Source organism: Prionailurus viverrinus, chromosome A2 (assembly GCF_022837055.1).
Source record: "Prionailurus viverrinus isolate Anna chromosome A2, UM_Priviv_1.0, whole genome shotgun sequence".
NCBI classification, from domain to species: Eukaryota; Metazoa; Chordata; class Mammalia; order Carnivora; family Felidae; genus Prionailurus; species Prionailurus viverrinus.
The window spans coordinates 111853853-111881638 of NC_062562.1; the positions used below are offsets into that span (position 1 = coordinate 111853853).

The following is a 27786-nucleotide window of genomic DNA, read 5'->3' on the forward strand; positions in this document are numbered from 1 at the left end:
TGATTGAAGATACTGGTAAAATTACAGTATTTTTAAAAATCTGAAGTTTCTTAAAATTTTACCATCTTCATCCCTTTATATATTTACTAAGCTAGGGTGTGCTCAGTACTGATTAATCCAGGGGTTGACCTATTTTTGCATTTACATCCAGATAAACAAGACTAAATGACTCTTATGTGCTAGAATTTTCAAATATATATTATTTCTCTATTTGTAAATTTATTTTTAAAAGAATGCCTTTTTTAATCATATTATCATTACATTTTATCATAACCTTGTATCATTACTCAGTCTTGTGCTGTGTTTTCTTTGTGCTGAAGGAATTGCCTACGACCCTCTGATGCTGAAACACCAGTGCATTTGTGGCAATTCCACCACCCACCCTGAGCACGCTGGACGAATACAGAGCATCTGGTCACGGCTGCAAGAAACTGGACTGCTAAATAAATGTGAGGTAATCCTGAATTTGCTACACTCTTTTACTTACTGAAATAAATCATGTAAAAAGGGCAGTATTCATTTGGGTAGTAGTAGAAAAATGTTAATACTTGGGCACAAACACCATGATCGATGAACCATTATTGATACTTGTAGCATAGCACTTTTGACCTGATTCTGGACTAGGCACCTAGGGGGGACTCAGTCCATGTTGTGGACTGAGCAGTTGCATGATGTATGTGTGCGATTATTGCAGCATGTTTTGAGACACATGATAGCATTCTTGTTTCCAGATAGGTATCATTTATTCAGTTAAATTTTTGGGAAACTCTTCACAATCTGTTAAGTGCTGAGAGTTGTTATTTATTATTATAAGCTGTACTTTGAACTCAGATATATCCCAAATTTGCCTTTGGAATTGACTAGATTTAAAGATGAACTGTCCTCTTACCAAGAAAAGTAACTTCTTTTTATTGAAGTGGCTGATAATCTTCCGTTTTTATAGTGAAGGTTTGAGTACTTTTATTTTACTGGTATTTCTTTAGACTCATTTCTGAAGATTCTCGAGTCCCTTTTTCATTTAGAAAAATATGTTTCTTTCGGCTTTCACAAGTAAAAATTGTATCAATTCAAAAAATTTCCTGTATTCAGATTTGCAAAATCTGTCACAATGCTGTTTTATTTGGTTGCTATCATTGTCCATTGTTGCCTAAGACCCAGTAACATTCTATATTTGAGTCTAAGACATTTAAAAATATATATATCCCCAATGTTTTTTTCACATTACTTTAACATTTATTGATCAAAAGTATTTTTTACCTGTGTCTATATTATGTTCAAACATGTTCTAGGGACTAGAACTATAGAATTTCACAAGACAAATCTAGTCCTTGTTATTATAGACTGACAATATAACATGTTGCTCTTTGGTTTTGTTGTCAGTCTTTGCAGATCAGTGAAGGAAATCCAGTGTGATTCTCACTAGTTTGGGAAGAAATTAAATGGATAATATTTTGACTAAAGGTATATCATGAGGAAACTGATATATTGAGACTACATCGAATTCACTCTACTTTGATAAAATAGAAAAGCAATCTTATGCAACTACTTTTAAGTTAATTAAATTTTGGCAACCCAAAATGTGGTTCAGAATATTTCTATTCAAAGCCAATTTACTTTAAAGTAAACCTGTAAAATATATCAGTTGAGATGGAAATGCCAGAGCAGACAGAATGTTTCTTAGAGTCATGTGCACTTGCTGATATTTGATGCCCGAATGACATCAGTCTGATCCTTCTTCTCTGCAAACTAGTGAAAAGAACTGATTTTGAAAATACAAAGTCATTTATTCAGTACATTCATTTATGAGGATGTATTATTTCCTTTATTGATTTTTCTCTTTTGAAGGTGAATAATGTACCTTGTAGGTTTTTTTCTTTACATCAAAACATGGGTAATGTCTGTGGGTCATTCAGCAGATTGGGATTGTGAATGAATACACCAAAGTATTGTGTACACATTTAGTTTTCACAAGTTTTATTATATGTTTATAATAGAATTATCAAATTTTTTTCATATTTAAAGTTATTCTTTTGATTAAATGTATCCTCTTTACCTAAAACCTTAACGTGAAAGAATTTGAGCTAGATTTATTTCTCTGATACTTCCTTGAGTGAAAGTCTGTTATTCATCTCTTGCCAGTAGAATCCATATTATATGGCAGAAGGATTTCATACTTTTTGGTAAATTATAGAGTTGTCTTTAAGGTTTTTATGTTTTTGATAATGCACTGTGGAGGCCAATCCACTATGTGGTCGACACAGTCCCATATGGAGTAAATAAAGTAAACTAGCAAGGGGACTAATCCGTGGTGAACTGGTCTTAATGGACATTTATTCACGTGAACGTTTCTGTTTCACCGTTGCATCTACTATAGATGCTTTCCACCTTGGCATTTTTTTCTGTGCTTTTGCCAGCTGAGGCATTGCTGTTTACATTTTTTCACTTTTAGGTCCTTATTATATCCTGGAGTGTTACCCCAGCCACATTAGCAGTGGCTGATCAGAGACTTCAAATGCATTGTTAGATGATGGTATTCCTTAAATCTTTTTACCTGAAAGAGCACTGGTTATGAAAGGAGCAAAGTGCAGAAATAAGTGGAATGTAAAATGGCTCATCCTGGTCTTAACATTTAAAAATCTGTTACCCCTTTCTGATCAGTCTTCTTTTTCAACTCCTCATGCATCACATTATTTTAGTCCTGTATTATTTGAAAGCATAAAATTCAATTTATACAACAGCACTCACTGGTGAAATGGCAGAAGTACAGTGGGGCTAATGAGAATGAGTGAGTCTAGCCCTAGACCAGTCAGCTAAATAAGTGTCTTTGGTAAACAATCACACTACGAATAATGCACTTGAAAGCCCAGATCACTAGAGTTGCTCTTAATGAAGACCAACTACAAAAATATCCATAATTTCTTAATAATATAAACAGAACACTCTTTTTGCTAACATAATTTGATAACAGTTCACTAGTTGTTTGATTGCTTAAGTGATGAAATTGTTGCTCATATGTATTTATTTGCTCCTATGGTATCAGGTATCTCGGACTTCATGCTGACCTAATCATAAAATGGAATTTCTAAAACCATTTAAAAAAAGAGTTTAAGACAACTAGAGGTTGATGTTTTTTGTATGTAAATGATTTTAGGAATATTCAAAATGTAATTTTAAAAAATTTTTAATGTTTATTTATTTTTGAGAGAGACACACCCAGAGTGTGAGTAAGGGAGGGGCAGAGAGAAAGGGAGACACAGAATCTGAAGTAGGGCTCCAGGCTCCAAGCTGTCAGCACAGAGCCCGATGTGGGGCTCAAACCCACAAACCATGCGATCATGACCTGAACTGAAGTCGGACACTTAACCGATTTAGCCACCTAGGCGCCCCAAAATGTAATTTTAAAAATGATCATTAACCAAACAAATGTTACCCTTTTCTAGAGACTTTCAGGTTGTATGTAAGGTAAAACATAGTAACAAAAGGGGTAAAACAGAACCAAAAGAAACATAACTCCTTTTTTCTTCTTGATTGTTTCTATCAGAAGAGTATGGGAGAAAATAAAAAGGGAACACACAGAGGTTATTTCAGAACAGTTTAGCCCACTCAGAAATAGTAGAATCTGTTTCATCAACCAGTAGTCTTCCTAGTAACTGCACCTAAAATAAATGGTACATGTTCGTTGTGGATTTTCTTTTAAAGTTTTTGCTTTGACAAGTTAAATCTAATGTACACATTTAATATATTATTAAATCATCTTGCAAGGATGCTAACCTTTTTGTCTCAAGCCAAATTATTTTGAAAATTTCAATTATGTGGAAGAGAAAACCACAGAAACATAAAACAAATCTTTTAGCATTTCACCAAAACTCATTAGAATCAGTTGCTGAAAAAAACAGGAGAAAAGTATACTGTACGTGGCAAGTGGTCAGGTACATGGTGAGAGCATTAAGGGTCAAAGAGGCAAGAAAATTCTTCGTGTATGGGCTAATAGGTTTCCTGGTTAGTGTTTATGAACCTTCTAAGGAGATCAAGGCCCATGACAGGATCTTCCAATTGGACTTGACTTACTCACTCCATGAGAGAAGTTAGGTTTCAGGTTGGGTATGAATGAATATTTACCATGATAGCCGAAAGACTTCAGGAGAATGAGACCTTTCCTTCTAAATTTGTCTAGATAGGACTACTAGGAAATTAAATTCCAGTTCTGTTTGTTCCTTGATTATGTTTAGAGCATGCATTCCTGAGAGGGTAAAATCTGTGCATCTAGGACTCCAGGGATGTGAATATGAGCCTTGGTGTCTAGGTTATCACTCTTTCCTAAACATTATAGACAAATTTCTGTCTTGGTGTGAGCAGTAAGAACTCAACTCAATTGTCTCAAAAGAGAGAGGATTTATTAGATTTTACAGAAAAGGATATAATTGAATAAGAATATAACACATAGAAGCTGGGTCAGTTTGTTTTTCCCCAATATCCAGAGAGCGATTTGCCATCTTTGAACACTATTTTCCTGCCAGGTCTGGGTAGCCACCTATAGCTAGCAGTTAGCCAGTGCTTTTAGAGAAGGTATCAACAGATTTCTGGGGACATATAGCTGGTCAGCAAGCTGAAACCTGTGGCCAAATAAGTGGTATTCATTTATTGATTAGTGCGGTGCTCATATGTTAGCACACATCAGAATCATTGGGAATACTAAAATACAGATTGTGGGGCTCCAGCCTCAGAGGTTCATATTCAGCAGTAGTGGAGTCCTGTTGGGATGAGGTCTGAGAATTTGGGTTGCTAACATGTGTCTGGGTAATCTTGATACTGCTGATCTGGCCACCACACTTTAAGAATGGTAGAATCTTTAAGATGTATACTTTAAGAACAGGATTCATCCATTCAACAGTACATCAAAATTTTGAGTTTTCCAGGCTCCTGTATTAGGATCTAGAGAAGATTCATGCCCTGTCTTCAAGGAGATTACCATTTGGTGGGATCAGCCAATATTAATCAAATGGTCACAGAAAAAAATATGTAATTACAAAATCACAAGGGATTTTGAGTTACTAATTTATGTTGCAGTGATTTTAAAGACTCTTACTGATTTAGCTTGGAGAAGAAAAATAAAATGAGAAAGAGTGTGGTCCAGTGCTGCCTCCGTAGTCTTGACAGCATCAGAAGGGCCATCTGAACAAGAGGAGGAAGTAGAAGTGTTGTATATCAGAATGCAAAGGAGGAAGTACCCCAGACCTAATGTTGAAGAGCTTGACCTCCTTCGTTCTTTGTTTGTGTTTGTTTTGGCTTTTTATTTCACTGGGAAAGAAGGTAAGGAGTCTCCATTCTACTGGCATTCAAAGAAATGTCAGCTTTCTTCAACCAACAGAATAGTCAATTTTGTAATTAAACAATGATATGATAGGAAAGATGGCAATTTGTAAACATTCAATGGCCTCCTTTGTTTCAAAATAATAGACTGATCCACAAATCAGAATTATGTATTGTGTCAGTTTATTTAGCAGTGTAGAAAATCGATCAAAATGGATTCCTTCAAAGGTTATTGTTCAACATTAGATTTGACCTTACTCCTGCCATTAATTATCTGTATACTTTTGTCAACTCATTTAACCTTACTCATTGGTTTGCCCATGTGTAAGATGAGGCTCGTAGGCAGGATATTTGCTAGGATCTTTTCCAGCTAGTGATATCATACGAAACTAGATGGCTAAGGAGCTCATTTGGAACATAACACTTTCTTTGGTTAAGAGTAGACAAAATTTTTAGAGTGTTTTAGTAAACATACTGCTTTTTGACTTGTAAGCTGTAGTGTAAATTGGTTGTGCTTACTAGTCCTGATTAGCAGCCAGAGAAAACATTAGTCTTCATTATATTAGATTACAGTGGATACATGGGTCAACTTCTTTTGGCATGACGTGGCACTGTTTTTTAAAAAATTGAGGTGGTTAGTCCTTCATGCCAGTACTATTTAATTTTTTTCCCCAACTGAATCATTCACACTTAGTTTACTGATCCTTTAGAGAGCAAAAAGCAAAATCGGTAGCTTTCTTGTCACCATAAGAAGTGGATCTGGAGGGGTCATTCGGTATCCTCCTCAGAAACAAGTCCTTTGATTAGATAGCCAGGTGTCTAAAGTGTGTGTGCCCTGAAGAAAACAATGTGCTTTTCTGTCCTTAAAAAATTGCAGAGATTGACCCATCATCTGTTAGAAATGCACTTGCAGTTGTTTTTCCAGAAGTGTTCATGACTCTCAGCCCCACCAAGCCACCCACAGACATTTGCTTGCTCTCACATTTGTTTTGAGAATAATAACATTTTATAATGCTTTTGTTGGATTACATATTATGTGGAATTTGCATTGGCTCTTTGTAACTAATATTGAATAACTTTGTTTCGCTTAATTCGTAAGTAAAAACCATAAGCAACATACTGTGCTGAAATGTTTAACTCTTTTATTCAAGTGCCAACACAAAGTAATTACAAAACAATTCAGGGACCCAAAACCAAGCTACTGTTGTGCCTTTTGGGACTTCCTCAGCCGTTCCAATGAGAAAAGTGGAGAGCAGGTTTAATGTAAAATCTTAAGATGCCAAGGAGCTCAGGGCTAGGGTCCCACACCTTCCTGTGCATTACAGGTAATTTTAGAAGACCTTTTTCAAATCTAAATAAAGAAATATAATACTCTTTGAGAAAAACTTTTGGAATGTGCAGATTTTCTGACATAACTGCTAAAAAGCACTGAATACTGCAAGTTAATTCAATTAAACATTTGTTTTATAGAGTAATCTAACTAGATGGCAGCACATAACAGCTTACTGTTTAGCTTGCAAAAAGAAAATTTTATGTGTGTTTGTGTTTTAGAATCTAACCACAAAGCAGTAAGAAACTTAAACAGGGAGTCTTGTGAATTGTCTCCAAAGGACAGGACAGTCTTGAGAAGTGGCACAAATGATTTAGATGTGATGAGTAAACCAGGATACATTTTGTAATTATTCTGAGAGATATTTGTATATCACAGTAGAGTGAACCTAGTCAGATAAATACATTAAAGTTACTTGTGCAGCCTATAATCAGAATTAAGATGATTTGGAATTTTTTGTTTTGATTATTTTTTTCTATAAAAAAGGAAGAATTAATGTGGAAAACAATCAACAAAAGGAAATAAGACAGACTGCCCACATTTGGAGAGTGATACGGGATTATTTTAAGAGCAGCATTAAAGCTTATTTTTTAAAATGTTTGTTTGTTTGTAGAACATGAGCAGAGAAGGGGTAGAGAGAGAAGGAGTGAGAGAATCCCAGGTATATTCCATGCTGTCAACACAGAGCCCAGTGTGTGGCTCTGTGGGATGGGATCATGACCTCAGCCAAAATCAGGAGTCAGATGCTTAACCCACTGAGCCACCTAGGCGCCCCTAAAGCCTATTAACAAAAATGAATAGTTACATGTTTTTAACCATCTGAAAATTATAATGCTAAAGTAATGCAAAATATTTATTGTGACAAAATTTGTTTCATATATGATTACTATTTTTAAAAAACCAATGCTTTAGCCCAAACCATTAAAATGTTCATTTACAGTTGTTTACAGAATAATTATAATCTAGGAGATTCAGTTACATAAAATCATAAAAATTGAGCAGTTACACTAAAGGGTAACATTTTTTTTCTTTTTGATGCGCATAATATTTTGAAATGGGTGGAAATAAACTTTTAAGAAATATATAGCATGTATACTTTTTTACCATTCAGACCTTTATTATTGACTAGGATTTGCTGTTCTCTGAAATTCTTTTGCAATTACTTTATGCACCCAGAAATATCTTTACGTGAATTGTAATGACCGAATCAAGCAGTTTTATAAGCAAGTGGAGGCACTTGTTTTGAAGAACAGATAGATCTTTCTTACTTCCCAACCTTTGCTGTGACAACCATTTGTTGTAACTACAGTTTGAAATGTGGGTCAGTAGAGTGTCAGTATCTTGAATTCATTTACGAGCAGAAAGAATGGACAGCTCCCTCTAACATGTCGTTCTCGACCGAGGATGCACATTAAAACCCACAGGGTGTTTCTAAGTATATATATGCCCAGGGTGTCCCCAAGGTTAATCAGACGTTCTGGAGGTAGGACCCAGGCAATAATACCTTTTAATCTTCCCCAGCTGATTTCAAGGTGCAGACAATGTTAAAAACCACTATACCAGAAGGTCTATTTCTTTTTTTTTTTTAATTAAAAAAATTTTTTTAATGTTTATTTATTTTTGAGACAGAGAGAGACAGAGCATGAGCAGGGAAGGGGCAGGTAGAGAGGGAGACACAGAATGTGAAGCAGTCTCCAGGCTCTGAGTTGTCAGCACAGAGCCCAACGCAGGGCTCAAACTCACAAACCACAAGATCATGACCCGAGCCGAAGTCAGACGCTTAACCGACTGAGCCACCCAGGTGCCCCAGGAGGTCTATTTCTTAATTTAAGCTTAATGGGATAGAGACAGAAAGGTGAATGGAGTCAAATATGTGAACATGGGAGTGTAACAGAAGTGAGCATTTACTTGAGAAATGTAGCATTAACTCAGAAGTTCCATACACAGACTTTTAAAAATTGGGAAATGTATTTATTATTTTGAAGTTATCACAAGGTAGGAATAGGAATTTTAGAAAATATACTTATTTTTCAATTATGATTAAACATTAAGAAATTGCTTCAAAGTATAGCTAATATACTTTTGAAAACCTTCATAGTGAGATCTCCACTCTTGCTTCAACTTTAGTAATTTATTACTTCAATTATTATATTTGCTTGCCTAAGTCAATTCTATCAATTAAAATAAAGAATGTTGAGTTTTTATTGTGTATAAGATCATTTCACATAGAATATTATCATTTTAGGGCTAAAGAGGGACTTTGAAGTAATTTGGTCAAACCTCCTAATGTTTATAAATGGAGAAATTAGGGTCCTGAAATGTACCTCATAGCTGGCTAGGAGCATGTTACAGACAGGTGACGGTCCGAACCTAGAACTCAGGGCTCCTGACCTCCAGTTTATTTTCTTTCCATGTGACCAGCTGCAAGGACCACAAGCCTATTGGGCTGCCTGTCTGCTTAATTGCCTCCTTCCCTTCTTTCACTCCCCTTTGTTTATAAGAAAAACTCTGATAGGAATAAGTTATTATCATGAGGGATATATAGTAGCAAAGAATGCAGTTAGGGGAAGGGGATTGAAAAATCCTTTATGTAAAATCAAAGAAACAATTGAATGTAGCATTTGAAAACTCCAATAGATACCATTGGACATGAGCAATGAGTCCAGAATCTTGAATTTGTTTGAGAGAAGGGTATCAAGAAAAATGAATAGGCTGTGAACTTACCCATTAAATATTAAGTATGGAATTTGTAACAGAAGGTAACTTTGACACTCCTAAGTCATTTATGATTTCTTAACTTTCGAAGTCGCCAACCCTGTGGATTTTTGTAGGAAAAAAAATGCATCCCTATATTTAGTGACACTGGATGAAATATTTTCAGAAAATGAAATATTTCAGTGGAAATTGTTGCCTAATATGTCACCACTTTGAAAATGATTAAAGAAAATAGGGTCTCCCCCAGCAGAGGCAGGTACTTTGACTTGTCAAATTTAAGTCGGACATTTTCTCCTAGTTTGGAACTGCCACAAAATGAGCCCTTTCATGTCCTCAATAATACCAAACCAATGCAATCCATCTGTTCTGCTAAATTATTTCTAGTTCCCTAACCAAAGGCACTGCTTTTTCATGCATTTTATCATGATTTTATGCCCTTTATTATATTTTACAAAAGGTTCTGATTCCTCCAGGGCCAATGAGAACTGATTAGGACACTGGCCTCAATCCAGGCTTTGAACACAGGAGGGGAAGGAATAGAACTGTTTCCTTTTTGCCCAGCTCCTTGGCAGAAAAAAATATGAATCTATACCGTGTGTGTGCTCTGTGTGTGGGTGGGTGTGGGTAGGCTGCATTTTATCCTGTCACAGTATGACTTTGGAGATCTTGTTCAGAACATTCCTTCTATAATCAGGTTGCATTAACGGGCTTTATTTCAGAAAGACTATTTCTTTAGGAAAGAACCATGATGTGTTGAGAGACTCGATATTGTCATTTTATTTTTTTTAATTTTTTAAATGTTTATTTTTAAGAGAGAGAGAGTGTGTCTGTAAGTGAGTGAATGTGAATGAGGGGGAGAGGCAGAGACAGAGGGAGACACAGAATCTGAAGTAGGCTCCAGGCTCCAAGCTGTTAACACAGACCCCGACACAGGGCTCGAACCCACAAACTACGAGATCATGACCTGAGCCAAAGTGAGATGCTTAACTGACTGAGCCACCCAGGCGCCCCTGATATAGTCATTTGAAATAACTTTAGTCAAACTTCAAACCTGAAGGTAGACTGTTTGGGGCTCTGAACTAAATATGGTCATATACCTCAGGTGTTTAGCACTGAGAGTAGTTACTCAGTACACATTAGTTCTTTTCCTACTCTGAAAGAACAACTTCTTGAATGTAGGTCACAGACACTTACTGGGTTGAGCACTGGGTATTACATGTAGGGGATGAATCCCTGGATTCTGTTCTTGATATCATTATTGTACTATATGCTAACTAACTTGGATGTAAATTTTAAAAATTAAAAAAAAAGGATGCAGGTCACAGAGAATGAAAACATAATAATGAGTATATCCTACATCACAGGGTTTCTTTATTAAGAGAATGAAAGAAGAGCTACAAGCTTTGTTTCCTAAGCCTGTATTAGCAAGGTATTTAAGACCTATATTGGGATTTTAAGTGAGAAAGACCCAGATGAAAGCTATCCTTTATATGCATTGAGTGTCCAAATATACTGAGAGTTCTCATAAATCCCTTTGGTCAGAATCATAGATGACTTCAGATAGACATCTTGCATGCTAAGTATCTCTGAGAACGGAAATCAGTATCTCCCTAAATTGCGATTATCAGAGCACTTTATCCTATTTCATGACTCATTATGCTGTTGACCTTTGACTCAAGAGAGCATCATGAGAGAGAAATTAAGGAATAAAGGCTACACAGGAAGTAGAAAATATGGGAAGGGCTTAAATGAAAATATCTATATTTAAGCATAAACACATCACATAATAAATTACTGATGATAATGCCAGAAATGAGAATTGTTGGAAGCCTCAATTTGAGAGAAAAAGTTAAATATGACAAATTTAAGACATCTGATAAAAGTGAGGCAAAATGGAACTACTCCAGGAGATCCTATGTGTTAAGAAAGAAGGAATTTCAGAATTTTTAGCTTAGTCATCCACCAAGTTCCCACAGCAGTGCCCCTGTGAGATATAAATCTCAAAACATGCTTTCTCCAGATCACTTTTCCAGGTAGAAACATTTTTCATAATGAGTTGGTTTTTACTGCTCCCTTTCTGTAGAAACATGTATATCTTGTTTGTAGATTTTGTCTGGCATCCATAGGAGCAGAAGGTGATTATTAAGAATAAGTACTTCCTTATATTTAGTGTAATTATTTTTTAAGAAATATATTCTATAATAATAAAAAGAACCAGTGTAAAATACTTTTTTGAAGTCAGTATAAAATACTTTTTTTGAATTCATAAGGGAGCAGAGAAAGGGGGCTGGAAAGAAATCGAAGTGAAAACTTAGGAGCTACATTACATTTTAATAGTAAGAGGTAGGACAAGAGTATAAACTAGAGCAGAATATTTGAGCAAGTCAGTGTTAAATAGACTGCATCAGATGCCTTATCCTTACTGTTACTTAACTGATAGTACAGAAGACAATTACTGAGATTCAGCAGGTGTCCTCCTATGATTTATCAGCGCTTGGGCTACCATCAATAATTAAATCTTGTTAGCAGATTATTTTTGAAATGTGTGATTGAGCATTCCATGTGAATGTAAGTGGGATTGTGGGAGAATGAAAAAGGAGTTGGGACAAGCATGAAGTGTATGGTATGTAAATATATGTGACTAGTTTATAAAAACCTAAAGATATGTTTATTATTAATGGTATTTAATGTTATGCCAGAGGTAGAACTTCAGTTCAGAGTTGAAAAACTAACTTTATAGAAAAAGAGGAAGGGAAAAAAATCAATGAAGCTTTATGACAGTAGCCAAAATGTGGGTTTGATTGTTAGCTATAGAATTGACATTGTTTAAGATACATCAGCATGTGAAATGTTAATGGCTGTGGATTTCGTAGACTCATAGAAATAAGATTTGGAAGCCCTGTCATTTCACGTTGTTCATTATTCTGCCAGACTAAGACTGGTTGCCACAGTCTGGTTTCCATTGCTGTGCTCATTCCAATTTTAGATGACTCAGACCATGGAGTTACCACTGTTTATCTTGGGGGATTTTCCACCAGCTGAAATCTCAAAGTTAAAATGTTAACCTTTAATATTTCTTTGAACATTCTCTTGCTTATTTTATCTTATCATTTGCCATTCTTCTTTGGTTGTTCTGACCTTCTGTAAACTCTTCCAAATTTAATGTTTACTAGCAAACCACCTAGGGCAATAACATGTTTGTTTATTGATCAGAGCAATGACTGACCAGTTGGCCGTCATTAAATTTTCCTTTGTCTTCAGCGTTGTCTACCTGGTTTAATTTCAGCATTCAGTACCTATCTAGAAATAATTTCTCTCAAGCATTTAAAATTTTTTTTCTAGAGATGTAAATTGGATGTCAAAAACAGGAAATTTCAATGCTATGACAAAGAAAATTCCATATGCATTTGTTTATTTATTTGGCACATTACAAGCGCAGTGTCAAGAAGTTTCTGTTTTACATCATTCCTGTTACCTTGTTCTTACTCCTTGGATCTCCCACCATTCCTCTCTCACTGTGACATGATGATTTATTTTCTGTGACAAGCAGAGCTCTACCCTCTACCCAGTAAACCCCTAGGAAGTATCAGCATATTTGAGATTTTCCCAGCCTGCTTCCTTAGACATCAACAGCAACCACCTTTCCTTAAATTAGGGAGGTTGAATATGGAATTGTCCTGGTCCTCAGAGAGGTGTTGCTGTCTCCCAATGTTTTCATGTCACCTGGTGATTTCATGGTCAGGAACATGAGAGGACAGCATTTCCTGAACAAATTTTCTTTGAATTTCACTGTAGTTCTATACTAATATGTTACATTACAAAGGCTTTGTTGTGATACATATTTTAAGTGATACATTAATACTGCCTGGGTAATTTTGGGAAGCTCAGCAATTTTCAGAAGTAAGGCTAATTAACTTCATACACCAGCATGATGTTTATTGGACTTGTAGATATGTCAACTGAGAAATGTGGCCAAGAAGAATACTTCGTATGTTGACTACCTGAGGTTTCATGTAATGTGCTCTTTTGTCTATGTTGAAGCACCATTCTTTGTTGAAATGAAAGTCTCTCCCTAGCATGTGCATAAAAATATTGACTGAGTCTAGAGAATGTGTCAGACTATCTCTGGCTAAACAGCAGTTTTGGTTTTTGCTTACCTCTTCTGTCACAGTAATGGTTTTATAAAATACATTAAATTACTACAAAAGTAAAATAAAAATGGAAGACAAGATTTTATTACATTCAATACATATAAAAATAGTTTGTTCAATTACTATAAGTTTCTAAATATTTACTCTGAATTTCTGTATAGACCTCATCACACACTATTCACAAACCATTCCTGAAATGTTACTGACCCTATCGGACATACTTTGAGTAACATTGATCTAGATTAATGATTCCGTGAGGTGCACACATGAAGTGATCAGCATTTTTGTGATAATAGATTACATTAAAATGTGTTGATATTACTATGTCCTTTAAGAAACAATAGAGAAATTGTTCTAACAGCTTCTTCAAGTGAATGTAAAGTAAGATTTTAATGAATTCACCTCTCAGCTAAACAGTAGCCACTAGGTTTTTTTTTTTTTTTTTTTTTTTAGGGTTTTTTGTTTATTTTAACCTCTGTTTTTAAGCTGATACTTTTACACAGGAGTTAAATCTTAATTTCTTTGTTATAGACTTATTTTTATGTCAAAGAACAATATGCTTTATGTCAGTTGCCCATTTGGGCATAGGCATAAACAATCCATAGGCTCTGAACCTTGCATGCACTCGTTTTTCAAATATTATTATGGTACTTTACTAAGCAAATCAGTGTCACATTCCAGCATGATGAAACTCAGTTCATTATTAATCATCTTAAATGTGACTTGTGTCTTACTTTCTTCTAAATGTTTTTAGTGGAGTACTGTAGGCTTCTGCTATTTTCTTTCAGCGAATTCAAGGTCGAAAAGCCAGCCTGGAGGAAATACAGCTTGTTCATTCTGAACATCACTCACTGTTGTATGGCACCAACCCTCTGGATGGACAGAAGCTGGACCCCAGAACACTCCTAGGTCTGTACGGGTCTCCATTCTACTGAGAATAGCACATTCCAGCACTATCATTAGTCAATGCTGTTGTCAGTTCAAAATACTTGGCAAGCAGTATGACAAAAAAATCAGCTTTTCCAACAGCATTGCTCTGTGGAATGAGTCCTTTACAATAGAAACCAGCATAGATTAAGAAAATCTTGCATTAGAAAAAATGACAGTGCAAGTTCTATGATGTTTACGTTAAATTAACCTTTATTTGAATAGTATTTGTTCACTGTGTTTTATCTTATAAGAATACATGCATTGTTGGCTTTGTCTGCATTTTTAAGCTAAAAGAAATAAGGATTTTCACATTCTTCATGCAATTTTATCTTCACCTTTCCAATTTCTTTTGTGTCTTTTAGTTTTTTACTTTGACCTTAACATATAAAAGGCACTGTACCAACTCATTATTACTATACCTAGAACATTACATTTTATTTTAAGATTGCATTTTAAATTTTAGTATAATCTATTTAATGCATACCTTAACTATGGAATTAAATAGTTAAGTAGATAGCAGAAGTGTAAAACTAATAAACACAATTTTTAGTTAATATATAATTTTCAAACATTTACCATTAGATATTAAAATAAAATTTATGTTGCGGAGCTTTGCATAAACTTTATATGAGTGATAGAAACAGAAGATTTCAGAAAACAGTTTGTGACAAAACCATATTTAGCTGGAGCAACTAATATTAATTATATTGTTTATTAATAACTTTTTATAGTGGAATAATAATACATGACATAGCAATGTATGCCAAAGGATCATATTTTAAGTATTTTAACTAAAAGGGCATTTTAGGACTTTTCCTTGTCCCTTTCTTTCAAACAAACCTATTATGTCAGATCCCAACTATTGGACTCTTTCACCTAATTTAATGCAATTTCTACGTGATTTATGTTAACTGGTCCTAAGCAATTCAAAAGCAAGTATATGACATGTAGTAGGCATCTTAGAAAGCAATTATAAAGGGAAATTAACAGTTACCCATTATAATGCTTACAATCTGCCTTTTAAAACAAATGGCAGGCACCCCTAAATTTGTGAAGTAAAGGCACATGGGTGAGTGTGTGTGAGCATGTGAATGCATGCATGCTGGGTAGTGGTAGCTTGGAGAGAAACTGACAGAAATGGGAACGCATAAAGACTACTCAATTTTTAGAAAACATTCAAAATTTGATGATGAGAAATACTTTGTATAGTAGAATTGAAGTTATATAATTAATATAAAGGCAAGTCACTCGAAACATATAATCTATATGTTTTTTTTCTGAATTCTTTTGAAGGAATCAATATTTGCACATGCAGATCTTTTACATAAAGTACTCCTTTTGCTATGGATACTATATAATAAATGTCCTTATTTTAACATGATTTAATAATCACACCTATTTTACCACAAAGTTGAAGCAAACTGAACTTTCATGGTTTTATGAGATCAAAATACTCATGTATTTAAAGATAAAAAGCTGTGTCCATTTTGATAATTGTTTAACTTAGTTAAGAGAAAACCAGTAGAAAACTTTCCTAATTGTTAAAATTCTAAATATGGTCTAAAAATTAAATATGGTCTAAAGGATAAATCAACTTTCCTAATTGTTAAAATTCTAAATATGGTCTAAAAATTAAATATGGTCTAAAGGATAAATCAATCAAGGCATATGACTAGGTACTTTGGATTTAATTGGGATAAACTTACACATAGGCGTTTGAGAGGTGTTTCAAGCAATCGTTATTCCACATTTTATCAAGCTGATGAACAGCCACTTTTTAAAAATTCTTTTATGTTTTTATTTATTTGAAAGAGACAGTATGAGTGGAGGAAAGGCAGAGAGCGAGGGAGACACAGAATCTGAAGCAGGCTCCAGGCTCTGAGCTGTTAGCAGAGAGCCCAACATGGGGCTTAAACTCACGAACCTTGAAATCATGACGTGAGTTGAAGTCAGACACTTAACCAACTGAGCCACCCAGGCGTCCCCATTATTCCACATTTTAAGAGAAAGGAGGAAATAAACTTCAGCAATTCCAAACTGGTTTACTTATGAAACATGGCAATACCACTGTTTTTGTAATGAAATTTTACACTTGAGCAAAACTGATTTTCTCAAAATAGTCAACATATATATAATTTAAAAATTTAATGATTTACAAGTAAATGCCAAACTATAATTTAGAACCTGGACAAAGGAGTTTCCTATGATGTATACCATGAAAACACCAAGTATCAATAGCTTAGTTTTTACAGGTTTGTTTTCTTTTTTTCTTTTCCTTTTTCTTTTTTTGTCATTGTCCATCAGTGAAATTTTACTGGAATGCACCCATCCCCATGCTTTTTTTTTAAGTTTTTATTTTAATTCCAGTTCATTAACATATAGTGTTACATTTGGTTCAGGTGTATGATACATTGGTTCAATAGTTCATTACAATACCTGATGTTCATCACAGCTTAATCCTCATCTATTTAACCCATTCCCCTACCCTCCTCCCCTCTGGTAACCATCAGTTTGTTCTCTATAATTAAAAGTCTGTTTCTTGGTTTGTCTTTCTCTCTCTCTCTTTTTCCCTTTGCTTGTTTGTTTTGTTTCTTAAATTCCACATATGAGTGAAATCATATGGTATTTGTCTTTCTTTGGCTGACTTATTTCACTTAGCATTACAGTCTCTAGTCCATCCTTTTCATTGTGAATGGCAAGATTTGTTTCTTTTTATGACTGAATAATATTCCATTCTGTATATACCATATCTTCTTTATCCATTCACTAATCAATGGACACTTGGGCTGCTTCCATATCTTGGTAGTTTTTATGGTTTTAATGTAAATAAATTGGCCACATATTATTACTTTTTAGTATTTAATGTGAGATAATATTCATACAATTGATGATTTTAGAGTTAGTTTTAGATACACATGAGGAATTCCATAGACACCTCTCAGGGATCAGTGAAGCAATTTCAATATTTTGTGCCAGCTACATGAGTAAAGAAAGATAAACAGGGATGTTGCATTGTTAGATCTAATGTTAAGCACTAAAATCAACTTTGATGACACTTTAAAGTACCTTAGTTTTTCTTGTGAATCCAGAAACTTAACTTGTTTTCCTTAATTCAAATTCTAAGTGAATAATCTCTTTTTTTTTTTAAGTTTAACCTTTCATCTTTTTTTGTGTGTGTATGAAATTTAAATTTTTGTGGCTTTTTACTTCTATCTTCAAGACCAGACTGAAGCTGCCATGTACAAATATATAGAAGTTTATAACCCTCAAGATACCTTCCCTCTCTTTATCCCTTTCTTTCACTGTATACATCTTTCTTTCTCCCCCAGCCTCCCCTTCCCGCCCCCCACCCCACAGATTGGCAGGTGGGAGCTGTCTGTCAATGTGCATGCATATTTAATTGAAATTCATTCACTTGTATGATTTCTGATTTAAAGTAATACTACTATTTTTGATAGTTATGTTCTGGACTTAGGAGGAAGGATTTAAATAAAAGTTCATTATAACCAGACCTATCAGTCTTTGTATCTTGAAAGACATCTACAGCTTATAAAATGATTACATTTGAAAATGGGCACCATTTGTCTATTTAAGTACTCTAGACTGTGTAAGGTGACACTTTAAAAACATTTTCTCCAATCATTTTTAGTGTAAGGTTTTCCTTTGCATTAATATTCCTGTCGTTCTTAGTACCAGTTTTCATTAGCTTGTGGCTAGCCAGATCTGAGTCCATGAATAAGGCAATATAATATTATTAAAAAATAAACCCAGTCAGTTCAGTGAATTAAAAATTTTTTACACATTACTAAATTTAAATTATTGATTATTTGGTTGTTTTGTATTATTATAAACATTACTAAATAAAAATTCTCTTTAAGCAGCTTATCATTTATTCTCTTGGAGTTTAATAATTTTTAAAAATTACTTTAAATTTTCTTTAGTACATTTAGTACATTGTAATATTACCCCTTTTTACTGACTGTGGAATGAAGAGTTCAGACATTAAAATATACAATATTATATATTTTAATTTCACATGTGATCAGTACATCTTTGACCTGAGTCACTTTAGAGCCATTGGACTATGATACAGAAATGACCATTGCCTTTTCCTTTAATTACTTTGCAAGGAGGTTTAGGGAGTAAATATTTTTGTTTTCTCTATTAATGTACTAGATAATGTAGAAAATAAAAATTCAGGTGAACAAAATGATTAAAAATTCCATGAAATACCAATTCCAAGAGACAATCACAGGTAAGATTTTGGTATATATTTTAAAGAAGATATATATGTGTTTATATTGTATAGATTTCTTCTAAAGATTATCCTTTTTACTTTTAAACAAATTTTTAATATTTATTTATTTTTGAGAGAGAGAGAGAGAGAGAGAGACTGACAGAGCACGAGCACGAGCAGGAGCAGGGAGAGAGAGGGAGATACAGAATCCAAAGGAGGCTCCAGGCTCTGAGCTGTATGCACGGAGTCTGATGCAGGGCTCGAACTCACAAACTGTGAGCTGTAGTCGGATGCTTACCAACTGAGCCACCCAGATGCCCCAAGGTTATCCTTTCTATAGTGTTTTTATTTTTAAAAATTTGGATTTTGAAGAGGCTTATACTTAAGACAAGTATACTTTGTCTTAGTTATATCTGAAGTAAAAATAAGTCTGTATTTGAATAGATGTTTTAATATTTAACCTTTTTTTTTTCAACGTTTATTTATTTTTGGGACAGAGAGAGACAGAGCATGAACGGGCGAGGGGCAGAGAGAGAGGGAGACACAGAATCGGAAACAGGCTCCAGGCTCTGAGCCATCAGCCCAGAGCCCGACGCGGGGCTCGAACTCACGGACTGCAAGATCGTGACCTGGCTGAAGTCGGACGCTTAACTGACTGCGCCACCCAGGCGCCCCAATATTTAACTTTTTAAGAAAAGGACAGTGTATTTCAGAAACTTTGGCTTAAGACATCACTTTAGAGGGATACACTCAGAATAGCTTAGTTATTTTAAGTAAACTATAAATAAAAAACATATTATGATATATTAATTGATATGTAGGCTAGCCAAAACAATCTGGAGACTCAAATTTCATAGGTCTGTGTTTTCACATAGGGCAGTAGACTCTACATGTAATAATAATTATATTCATTTGCTTTGAGTTCTTGCATATCTAAAATTTGATTACTTTCTTCTGAATCAAGTGATAAATACTATGTGACATATCATGTGTTATTAAACACCAAAATTTTTAAAATTATAATTGTATTCCCAATTTATATATTTTTTCATGTCTTCTTAATGTGTAGGTGACGCCTCTCAAAAGTTCTTTTCTTCATTACCTTGTGGTGGACTTGGGGTAAGTATGAGTTTGTTTGCTGCTTTTAAATAACATAAACTACCAAAAAAAATCCTTTGATTTATCATTGTGGTTATGGGTAAAGCCATTTCTCAGTAAAAGTTATCATAAACTTCAGGACTGGCTACAGAATTTATAGGGCTCAATTCCAAATGAAAATGCATATCCCTGTGTGCAAAACTTACTAAGAATTTCAAGATGGTGACAACAGTGAATTAATCCAAGTGTGGGGCCTTTTAAATCTACAGTTCTGTGTGACTGCACAGATAGCATATCCACAAAGCCAACTTTGCTAGACTTATGTAGCTGGAAAAAAGGTAACACAAAAGGATTCAACTGTTTTGCAGCAGAATTCAATTTTCAAGAGACTCATACTGAGTACGCAAATACCTAATATTCCTGGTGAAAATGGCATAGACTTCACAAAGTGCTTTGCATTGTGGCATACTTTATTTGTGAACCCTGGGGCCATTTTTGTCTCCAATAATTAACAAAGCCTTTTTTGACCCAGCATATTTATACCACATTTCAAGGACAAATTTGTTTAAGTATACGAAGAAAACGTGCTACGTTTTGGTGGATAGTTAGAACATATCCTTTAACCTGCAATCTATTTACAGTTAACCCTTACCAGTAACAAGTTGTCATCTTGTAGAACTAAGTACTAAGTCATATTAGGAGAGCATATTTCTAGATCAGGTTTCAAGGACTGAGGAATTTAAGTCAATTAAGTTTCTTGGACATTGAAGGGAAAGAACTGTGTGTGCCATATTTTAGGCAATATTTTACTATCACTAAATTTTATACAGGGAAATCGTACATATTTTCAGTTAATTCTTTCATTTTAGTGACTCTAGATTTAACAAGGATAATCTTTTTGTTTCTTCACCTATGATTCTATCCTCTTCAGAAATATAAATGGCAGCTACAAGAACCAAAATCTGCTTGGAATTTATAGTTTGCTAACATTATACCAGGTTTATACCAGTTTTGTAAAATAGTTATTAATACCATTTTGCAGATGAGAAACTGAAGGCTCAGAGAAATGACCTTATTTTCCTGAAGTCACACAGTAACGGGTAAAAGTCTAAAAGTATGAGGTTGATGTGCGTGTCCATGTGCAGGAGTTCTAAAAGAGCTTATTTGTTCTTTCCATGCCGTTTGTCTTCAGTAGGCTAGTCCCTGGAGCCTAGCATTGCAGCACTGTGGCTGATGTAATGTTCCTTTTGTGGCAGCTCACCAGTGAGCTTCACTTTTTGACCTTGAGCTCAGTATAATCACTATCCTACATTAAACCCTCCTTACTTTTAGCAAACCCACTGTGAAGCCAGGAACTTGCAAAATTATTCTAGAAAGCAGAGGATAAACTGACTTTTAAATTAGGTTTCATTGACAATGGATGGCATTGGCTTTGTCATTATTTTTTAACATCCCAAGTGCCCATTTTAAGAGAATGACTGAGTACCTGAAAATGAGGCAAAGAATGAAACAAAGCTAATGGCTACTTAGAAGATTCAATGATAGGGAGGAAATCAAAGCTGTTAAAAGAGTGATGGTCATCAAACTCCCACTTCTTTACATTTAATACATGATGCAGAGCTGAAATGAGGACAGCTCCTTAGGATCGACCTCCCAAGTCTGACTTGGGTTGTGCCTATACTATATTATCCCTTGAACACAAAGTACCTCTATTCAAACTGCTTAAACTCATACCAAGGTAGCTTCTTATTCTTTAGCTCGAACTGTTCTAGTAAATTCTTAGAAGTGCCCAAGGAATGATGGGTCACTGCTACTTTTGTCCCTGTATGTCCAACATAAAGCAAAGTGAGTGTCATAAAATAAGTCCTTCATAATGTTTCCAAACACTGTCTTAATCCTTGGTGACAGCAGTGGTGGTAGGTAAATGTAGCTTTGGCAGACAGAGGGGAGGAGGAAGACTGGATTAGTTTGACTTCATCAGTATTGAAGAGGGCTGGAGAGAGGCACTTCTCTTTATTAGATTGGCCTATTGGTCTTCTGAAGGTTCACACTGGTGAGTGTGAACGTGTGTGTTATGCATGCATGTGCATGCACAAGCTTGTCCATGTTGAAACTGTAAAGAACTAGTTTGGGACGCCTGGTTGGCTCAGTTGGTCGAGTGTCCGCCTTCTGCTGAGGTCATGATTTCACAGTCTGTGGGTTTGGGCCCTGCGTCAGGCTCTGTGCTGGCAGCTCAAAGCCTGGAGCCTGCTTCAGGTTCTGTGTCTCCCTCACTCTCTGCCCCTCCCCTTCTCACACTCTGTCTCTGTCTCTCTCCTCTCAAAAATGAATAAACATTAAAAAAAAAAAAAACTAGTTTGATTTGGCTTTTTTTTTCTTCCAGAGACCAAATTGTGTTCTGAGGCATTCAGAAATCTCCTTACCCCTCAGATTTTGGGTTTTGATACAAGTCCTAAGAGAAATTCTGAATCCTTTGTGTTTCTACCAGTCTAAATTTTTACCTTTGGGACAGTTCTAGACATACAGAGTATACAAAGATACCCAGTATGAACCGAGAGTGGTCCAACTTCATAAGCTCTCTTCCCAGAGAACTTGGAAACCACTGAAATTGCCCTGTCTTAAGGCACTCTTCTAGTTCAGATTATCTAACATGGACCCATTAGTTTGAATCCTAAAATACTTAGGGCTCCCCAATTGTTAAAGGAAACTCTAGTTCCTGGAATATATACTTGCTACTAGATGGCTTTAATATATACCTGCTGAAGGCTAATGGATTGACTGGATTTTGAGGAGAATACCTGGGATGTTGTGAAATCAGAAAATCCCTACTTCTTATTAAATTTGCCCCTAAAATTGTATATAATACTTTTTTAAAGTTTTTAAAATTCCAGTATAGTTAGGATACAGTATTTTATTAGATTTAGGTGTACAATATAGTGATTCAACAATTCAGTACATTACCCAGGCTCATCATGATAAGTATACTCTGCATATGAAAATTTGACAGTGTTGGCTAAGTTGCTCAAAGGGCAAATGGTACTTAAGTTTCTTTCAGGTATATTTTCCAGAATTACACTTTGAGCAACAATCTCAAGGGTTTCTAATTTCTTTGTGTTTGGTTCTCATTTTGTTAGTTACTAGGGCATGACTCATTTCTCATTAATATGTGATCGCACTGCAGAAAATGCATCAGTTGCAGAGAGCATTTTACCAAATCACAGGACTTGGTCATTGTATAATGGCATAAATAATTAAGGGACTCTGAAAATAAAACCCAGTGCAGGACCACTTTAGTTCTCACTCCTAAGGGTATATCACTAAAAATAGTGATCATTTTTCTAGCCATCTGACCTGCTGCTGTGTGAAGAAATCTTGAAATCATTTCTCAGCTTTATTTTTCCCTCTTCACTTGATAGGCCACAAAAAAAACCACAAAAGCAAGGACGAGCAGGCTTTTATGATAATGTCGTCATCAGCTCCCAACTTCAAACACTTCTGCGGCTTTTGAGTTGTCATTTATAACTTGGAACTGAATCGACCCATAATTCCCATGATACACTTAGAGAAATTGATAACAGACTCTGCACTTCTTTTATGGCTCGGAGGAGGCAACTCCAATCACATCACTATTGGCAGGCAATATTATTTTTTGACATGGTTGTAAAAGTATAAAGGGGCTTATGGCATTTGTTTAGATGAGGAATGGGCTCTCAAGCTGTGCTGGGGTTTACAGGACCAGATTAGTGAGAAGCAAAGGGAATATGATGTTTGCAAACAGGATATGATTTTATATATAAGTTTGGGTTTCATGCTCTGTTCCCTGGGGAAAGCCCTGCAGACAGCAGAGAATTCCACTTTTATCCTACAACAGACAGGCTCCTGGTGCCAAAAGGCAGAAAAATAAACGTGGTCAATGGGCAGTGTCAGACCCTTGATTGGAGGAGGAGGAGCTGTGGAAGAGGCAGAACAATTTCCTAGGAGGAATGAGGAATTGCTGAACATGGGCAGAATCTGGGCCCGCCTAACTGGTCAAAGATGTGCCAAAAATGAGGCCCTGTGAGGTTTTATCAAGGCACCTTCTCCGGCAGCAACTCAGTCAATCTGTGAACACAAAGCTGGATTTTTATTACAAACTTTTACTCTGCCCGTATTCTATTTGATAACTCCTAAATCTGACACACTGTGGAGGTTAGAGATGTCATTTGTGTGATTTGGAGAGGGGGAGATGGGGAGAAGGATTAGGTGGTTGTGGGGAGGTAATTTAAGGCTCATTTCCATTGCCCTGAGGTTTTCAGCATACATTTCATTTATGTTCTAACTATACTTGCTGTATAGGAGGCAGGTTTGGATGAAATGTCTCAAATTCTCTTTCATTCTGTCATATTTATAATCTAAGCTCTTCCCCCTGATGTATAATATTTATGTATATATAAGTATTATATATGTACATACGTTCAAAAGTATCAAATTGTCAATTTGATACTACATTTGTATCTTTATATCATTTTACCCATTTATTACATTACATTGGTTCTTCCCCAATAAGAGTAAAAAAAAAAAATCTAGTGGCAAGTCTTTTAAAGGACCTCTCTGACTATAACACTATTGTGTTATAATATCAGGAGATTATTTATTTTCTGACCAAATCTATAGACAGATCGTTAAATTCAACGTAACAGAAATACTAGACTAATATATTTTTATCCTGCTCTTCAGAGTGGTCTTCTTAGAAACACAATCAGTATTTTAGAAGGCATAACAAATGCTATCATATGAAGAGTAAAGGGTAGGAAAAATCACTTTGTGCCAGTAATTAGATAAGGTGCAGGAATGTAGTTACTGATGAGACAAGGCCACTTTTCTCATTTGCTCATAGCCTATTCATTGGGCTGATTTGGACAAATGTTGTGCTGTAGAAACACAATGGAGGGGGCTTCCAGAACAGAAAAGAAAGAAGAGTGATGTTGAAACTATTCAAGTAGTCATAAGGTAAATAAATTTTCAAGAACAATTAGGAATGAATATATTTGTATGAGTATGTGTATGGGGGGTGGTTATGAGTATGAGGTAGGGCTACACGTCCAGACATTAATTGTTTAGGTCATAATAACACACCATATTATTAAAAATTGCATCAAGCTATTGCTGATTAGGAGGGAATTTTTTTCCCTTAAGCAACAACACCTAATGTTTATGCCAAAATTTATATGTTCCTTATCGTAAGTGCACACATTATGTGCTGTTCCCATCCAGTTGTCCTCAGCGGGCACTTACATCTGTACAGTTGGGGGTGGCATCTGTTTCTCACATGCGGTAATCAGGATTATGTTGATTTCCCTTGTATTAATGTTCAGCTCAAACGTAGCTTGCAATCAGTGCTTCATTTCTTCTGCTGCCGCTATCAGAGAGGCATCACAGCCCTCTTCCCTCCAGCATAATAAGAGGACCCACTAAGATTTGGGATTTCTCCTTTTCCCATCTCCCTTTTCCCATTTGGATTTTCATTAGTTTTAAACTGGATGGAAATGATACTAGCAGGAATACCACTCGGCACCTGGAAAAAGTAACACTGATAAACTGCCCTAATGAAATTGTTTCAGAATTTTGGTTCATGTTATGGATTCCACAAAAAGATCATGTTGCTCTAGGTGTGGGGCAAAATATTATGCAAGCTAGGAGATGCCTTCTAAATAACAAAGGATGTTTCCAGTATTGCATAGAGTATACTAATTGTATATACTCAATAATAGTTACAGGGAAGTAGATGGCATTCCCTACAGAGATAAACATCTATATGTTACTCTGTGTTTACTACAAAATGTAAAATGGCATATAATCTTTAAGTATCTGGTGTTCATGGCAGGAAAGAGGGCAATTAGAAATGAAAACCTTAAGTTCCTCCTCAATTCACTTCGCTGTAGCATCTCATTTGTGATTAAATTCTTTCTGTTGCTTTGACTTTATGGCTAAGCACAACAGGATGCATTTTCAAGTTCCAATTTCATTTTCCTATTTAAAGTACACATGGATATAACAAAGCTATTAAAATTCTTCTGTTGTCAACATGAGATAGCTTAAAAATGCCATCATCAAAGCCTTACACATGTGTTTTTTACATTATTGGGACCACAACACCTATAAAAAACTGTAGGAGCAACACTGTCAATCAACCAAAGTACTGTCAATAGCAGAGAAGAAGAAAACATACCAATTTCTGGAATTTCTTGTTCTATAATCTTTCTCTTGTCTGTAATAATTTTCTCTAAAGAAATTGAAACTTAGATTATGCTATTCCTAAAGGTAAATGGGTTTGGTGAACATTAAGCTTCTAATTCAAGAAATTTATGGTTCTGTGAAACAAAAGCTCTGAGAAATTAAAACATACTTGAATAAATTCAAATATACAATCATAAATTGGTTGCCACTTCTGTTGTCAAGAAAACATAAGGCCTGAGGTCAGATGAACACTTAGAGTTGACAAACGAAATAGTACTTAGAAGAAAAGGAATCTTTGGTCAGCTTCTATGTTGTGCAGCTTAAAATAGACCTAAATCCTGGCCCATCTCACCTTTTCATTTTGATGTGAAAAAACTTCATTAATATTTTTATTTGTCACATTTCTACCCTGGATCCTGATCCCAATATTAATCTCTATGACAAACTAATGTCCAATGCAGAATATTGATACAGCCTATTGGATTTTTCTTAAGTATTTTGACAGAAAGTTTAGTAAAGCATAATTTCTAAATTTTCATATATTTCAAATTCCAAAACTTAAATAAATTAGTTTGCTGAATGCATGAGCCATAGCAATCAGTTCATGGCAGAGTCCCTAGGACTTAACCATTCCACACTCCTGGGTAGAACCCATAGCTCCTGACTCATAGACAAGCAACATCATTATTACTGTACAACGTCTTCTCTTAAGATATAGAATAATTAAAATTAAGAACTTGAAAGAGTAAGCAGTATATTATAAACAAAGCATACATTGAATCATTTTTTAATGAAGACTGTTAAAACACTAATACATTTGAGAATGATATACACCCAAAATCATTTGGTTAATTTATTTTGTTACCATATTCTAACTAATATGATTTATATGGCCTCTAATTAATGTTTACTATGGGCACATGTAGGTATCCTTTAAAATGATCCTGTACCATTTTGAAGTGTGGCCATTCAAAGAAATGAAAACAAGGCCTAAAAGTAGTGAAATTCTTTGCTACTAAATAGATGACTTTTTAATTAACCTATTGCCCCTCTTTCAGACATGTCAACATCTATTCATTTATCCATTAAAAAAATAGGTTTTGAGAGTATCCTGTGTGCTAAGTATGGAGCAACTCTCGCCTCATATTCTTATTTAAAAATTTTTATTTTCTTATCAGTTCTCAATCATATCCCTTATTAGGCTTATCGCTTGTACACTGTGTTAAGCTTCCTCTATTGCTGTTCATCAACTTTGTGAGAAAGACCTGAGAGTCCATGATGATATGGACTGAAGGCAAAATATCTGGTCTCTTAATTGAACAAAATCCAAAGTCATTTTTCTAATGAAAGATTTATGCAAGACAGCTTTCCTGTCTCAGGTTTCTTAGAGGCATCAAATCTTCATTTTGAGAGCTAGCAAGTGAATGCACTCTCTAGCATCAGCTCACTATTCCATTAATAGCAAGTAAAGAAGAAAGAAGTCAAACACACAAAATGAATTGGCCTTTAGATGTAATATACTCACAGCCTCGGGTAGAATTTATTCACTCACTTATTCACTTGTTTACACAATAAATGTATACTGAGGGCTTACTATATGCTAAGAAACTATAAGTACAGCAATGAGTAAAACAGAAAAAAAATTCTATCTTGATGGGGGAGACAGATAAGCAAATATGCACTAGTTCAGATATGTGTGTGTAATGATGAATATTCTGCAGAAAAGAAAGCAAGGAAGGAAGACAGTATGAAATCTGGTGGAGCTTGGGGACAGAACTGGTGGTTAATGGAAAGTGTTA

The 27786-nt window shown here is 35.1% G+C and overlaps 1 protein-coding gene across 1 annotated transcript in view; it reads left to right on the top strand.

Annotated features, from left to right (window-relative positions):
- The window catches only part of HDAC9 (histone deacetylase 9), a 927480-nt gene that overhangs the window by 649796 nt on the left and 249898 nt on the right, over positions 1-27786 (top strand). The window contains exons 15-17 of the mRNA XM_047849221.1: positions 321-454; positions 14295-14415; positions 19743-19792. Coding sequence (XP_047705177.1) covers positions 321-454; positions 14295-14415; positions 19743-19792 — 305 coding nt within the window. The remainder of the gene's footprint in view (positions 1-320; positions 455-14294; positions 14416-19742; positions 19793-27786) is intronic.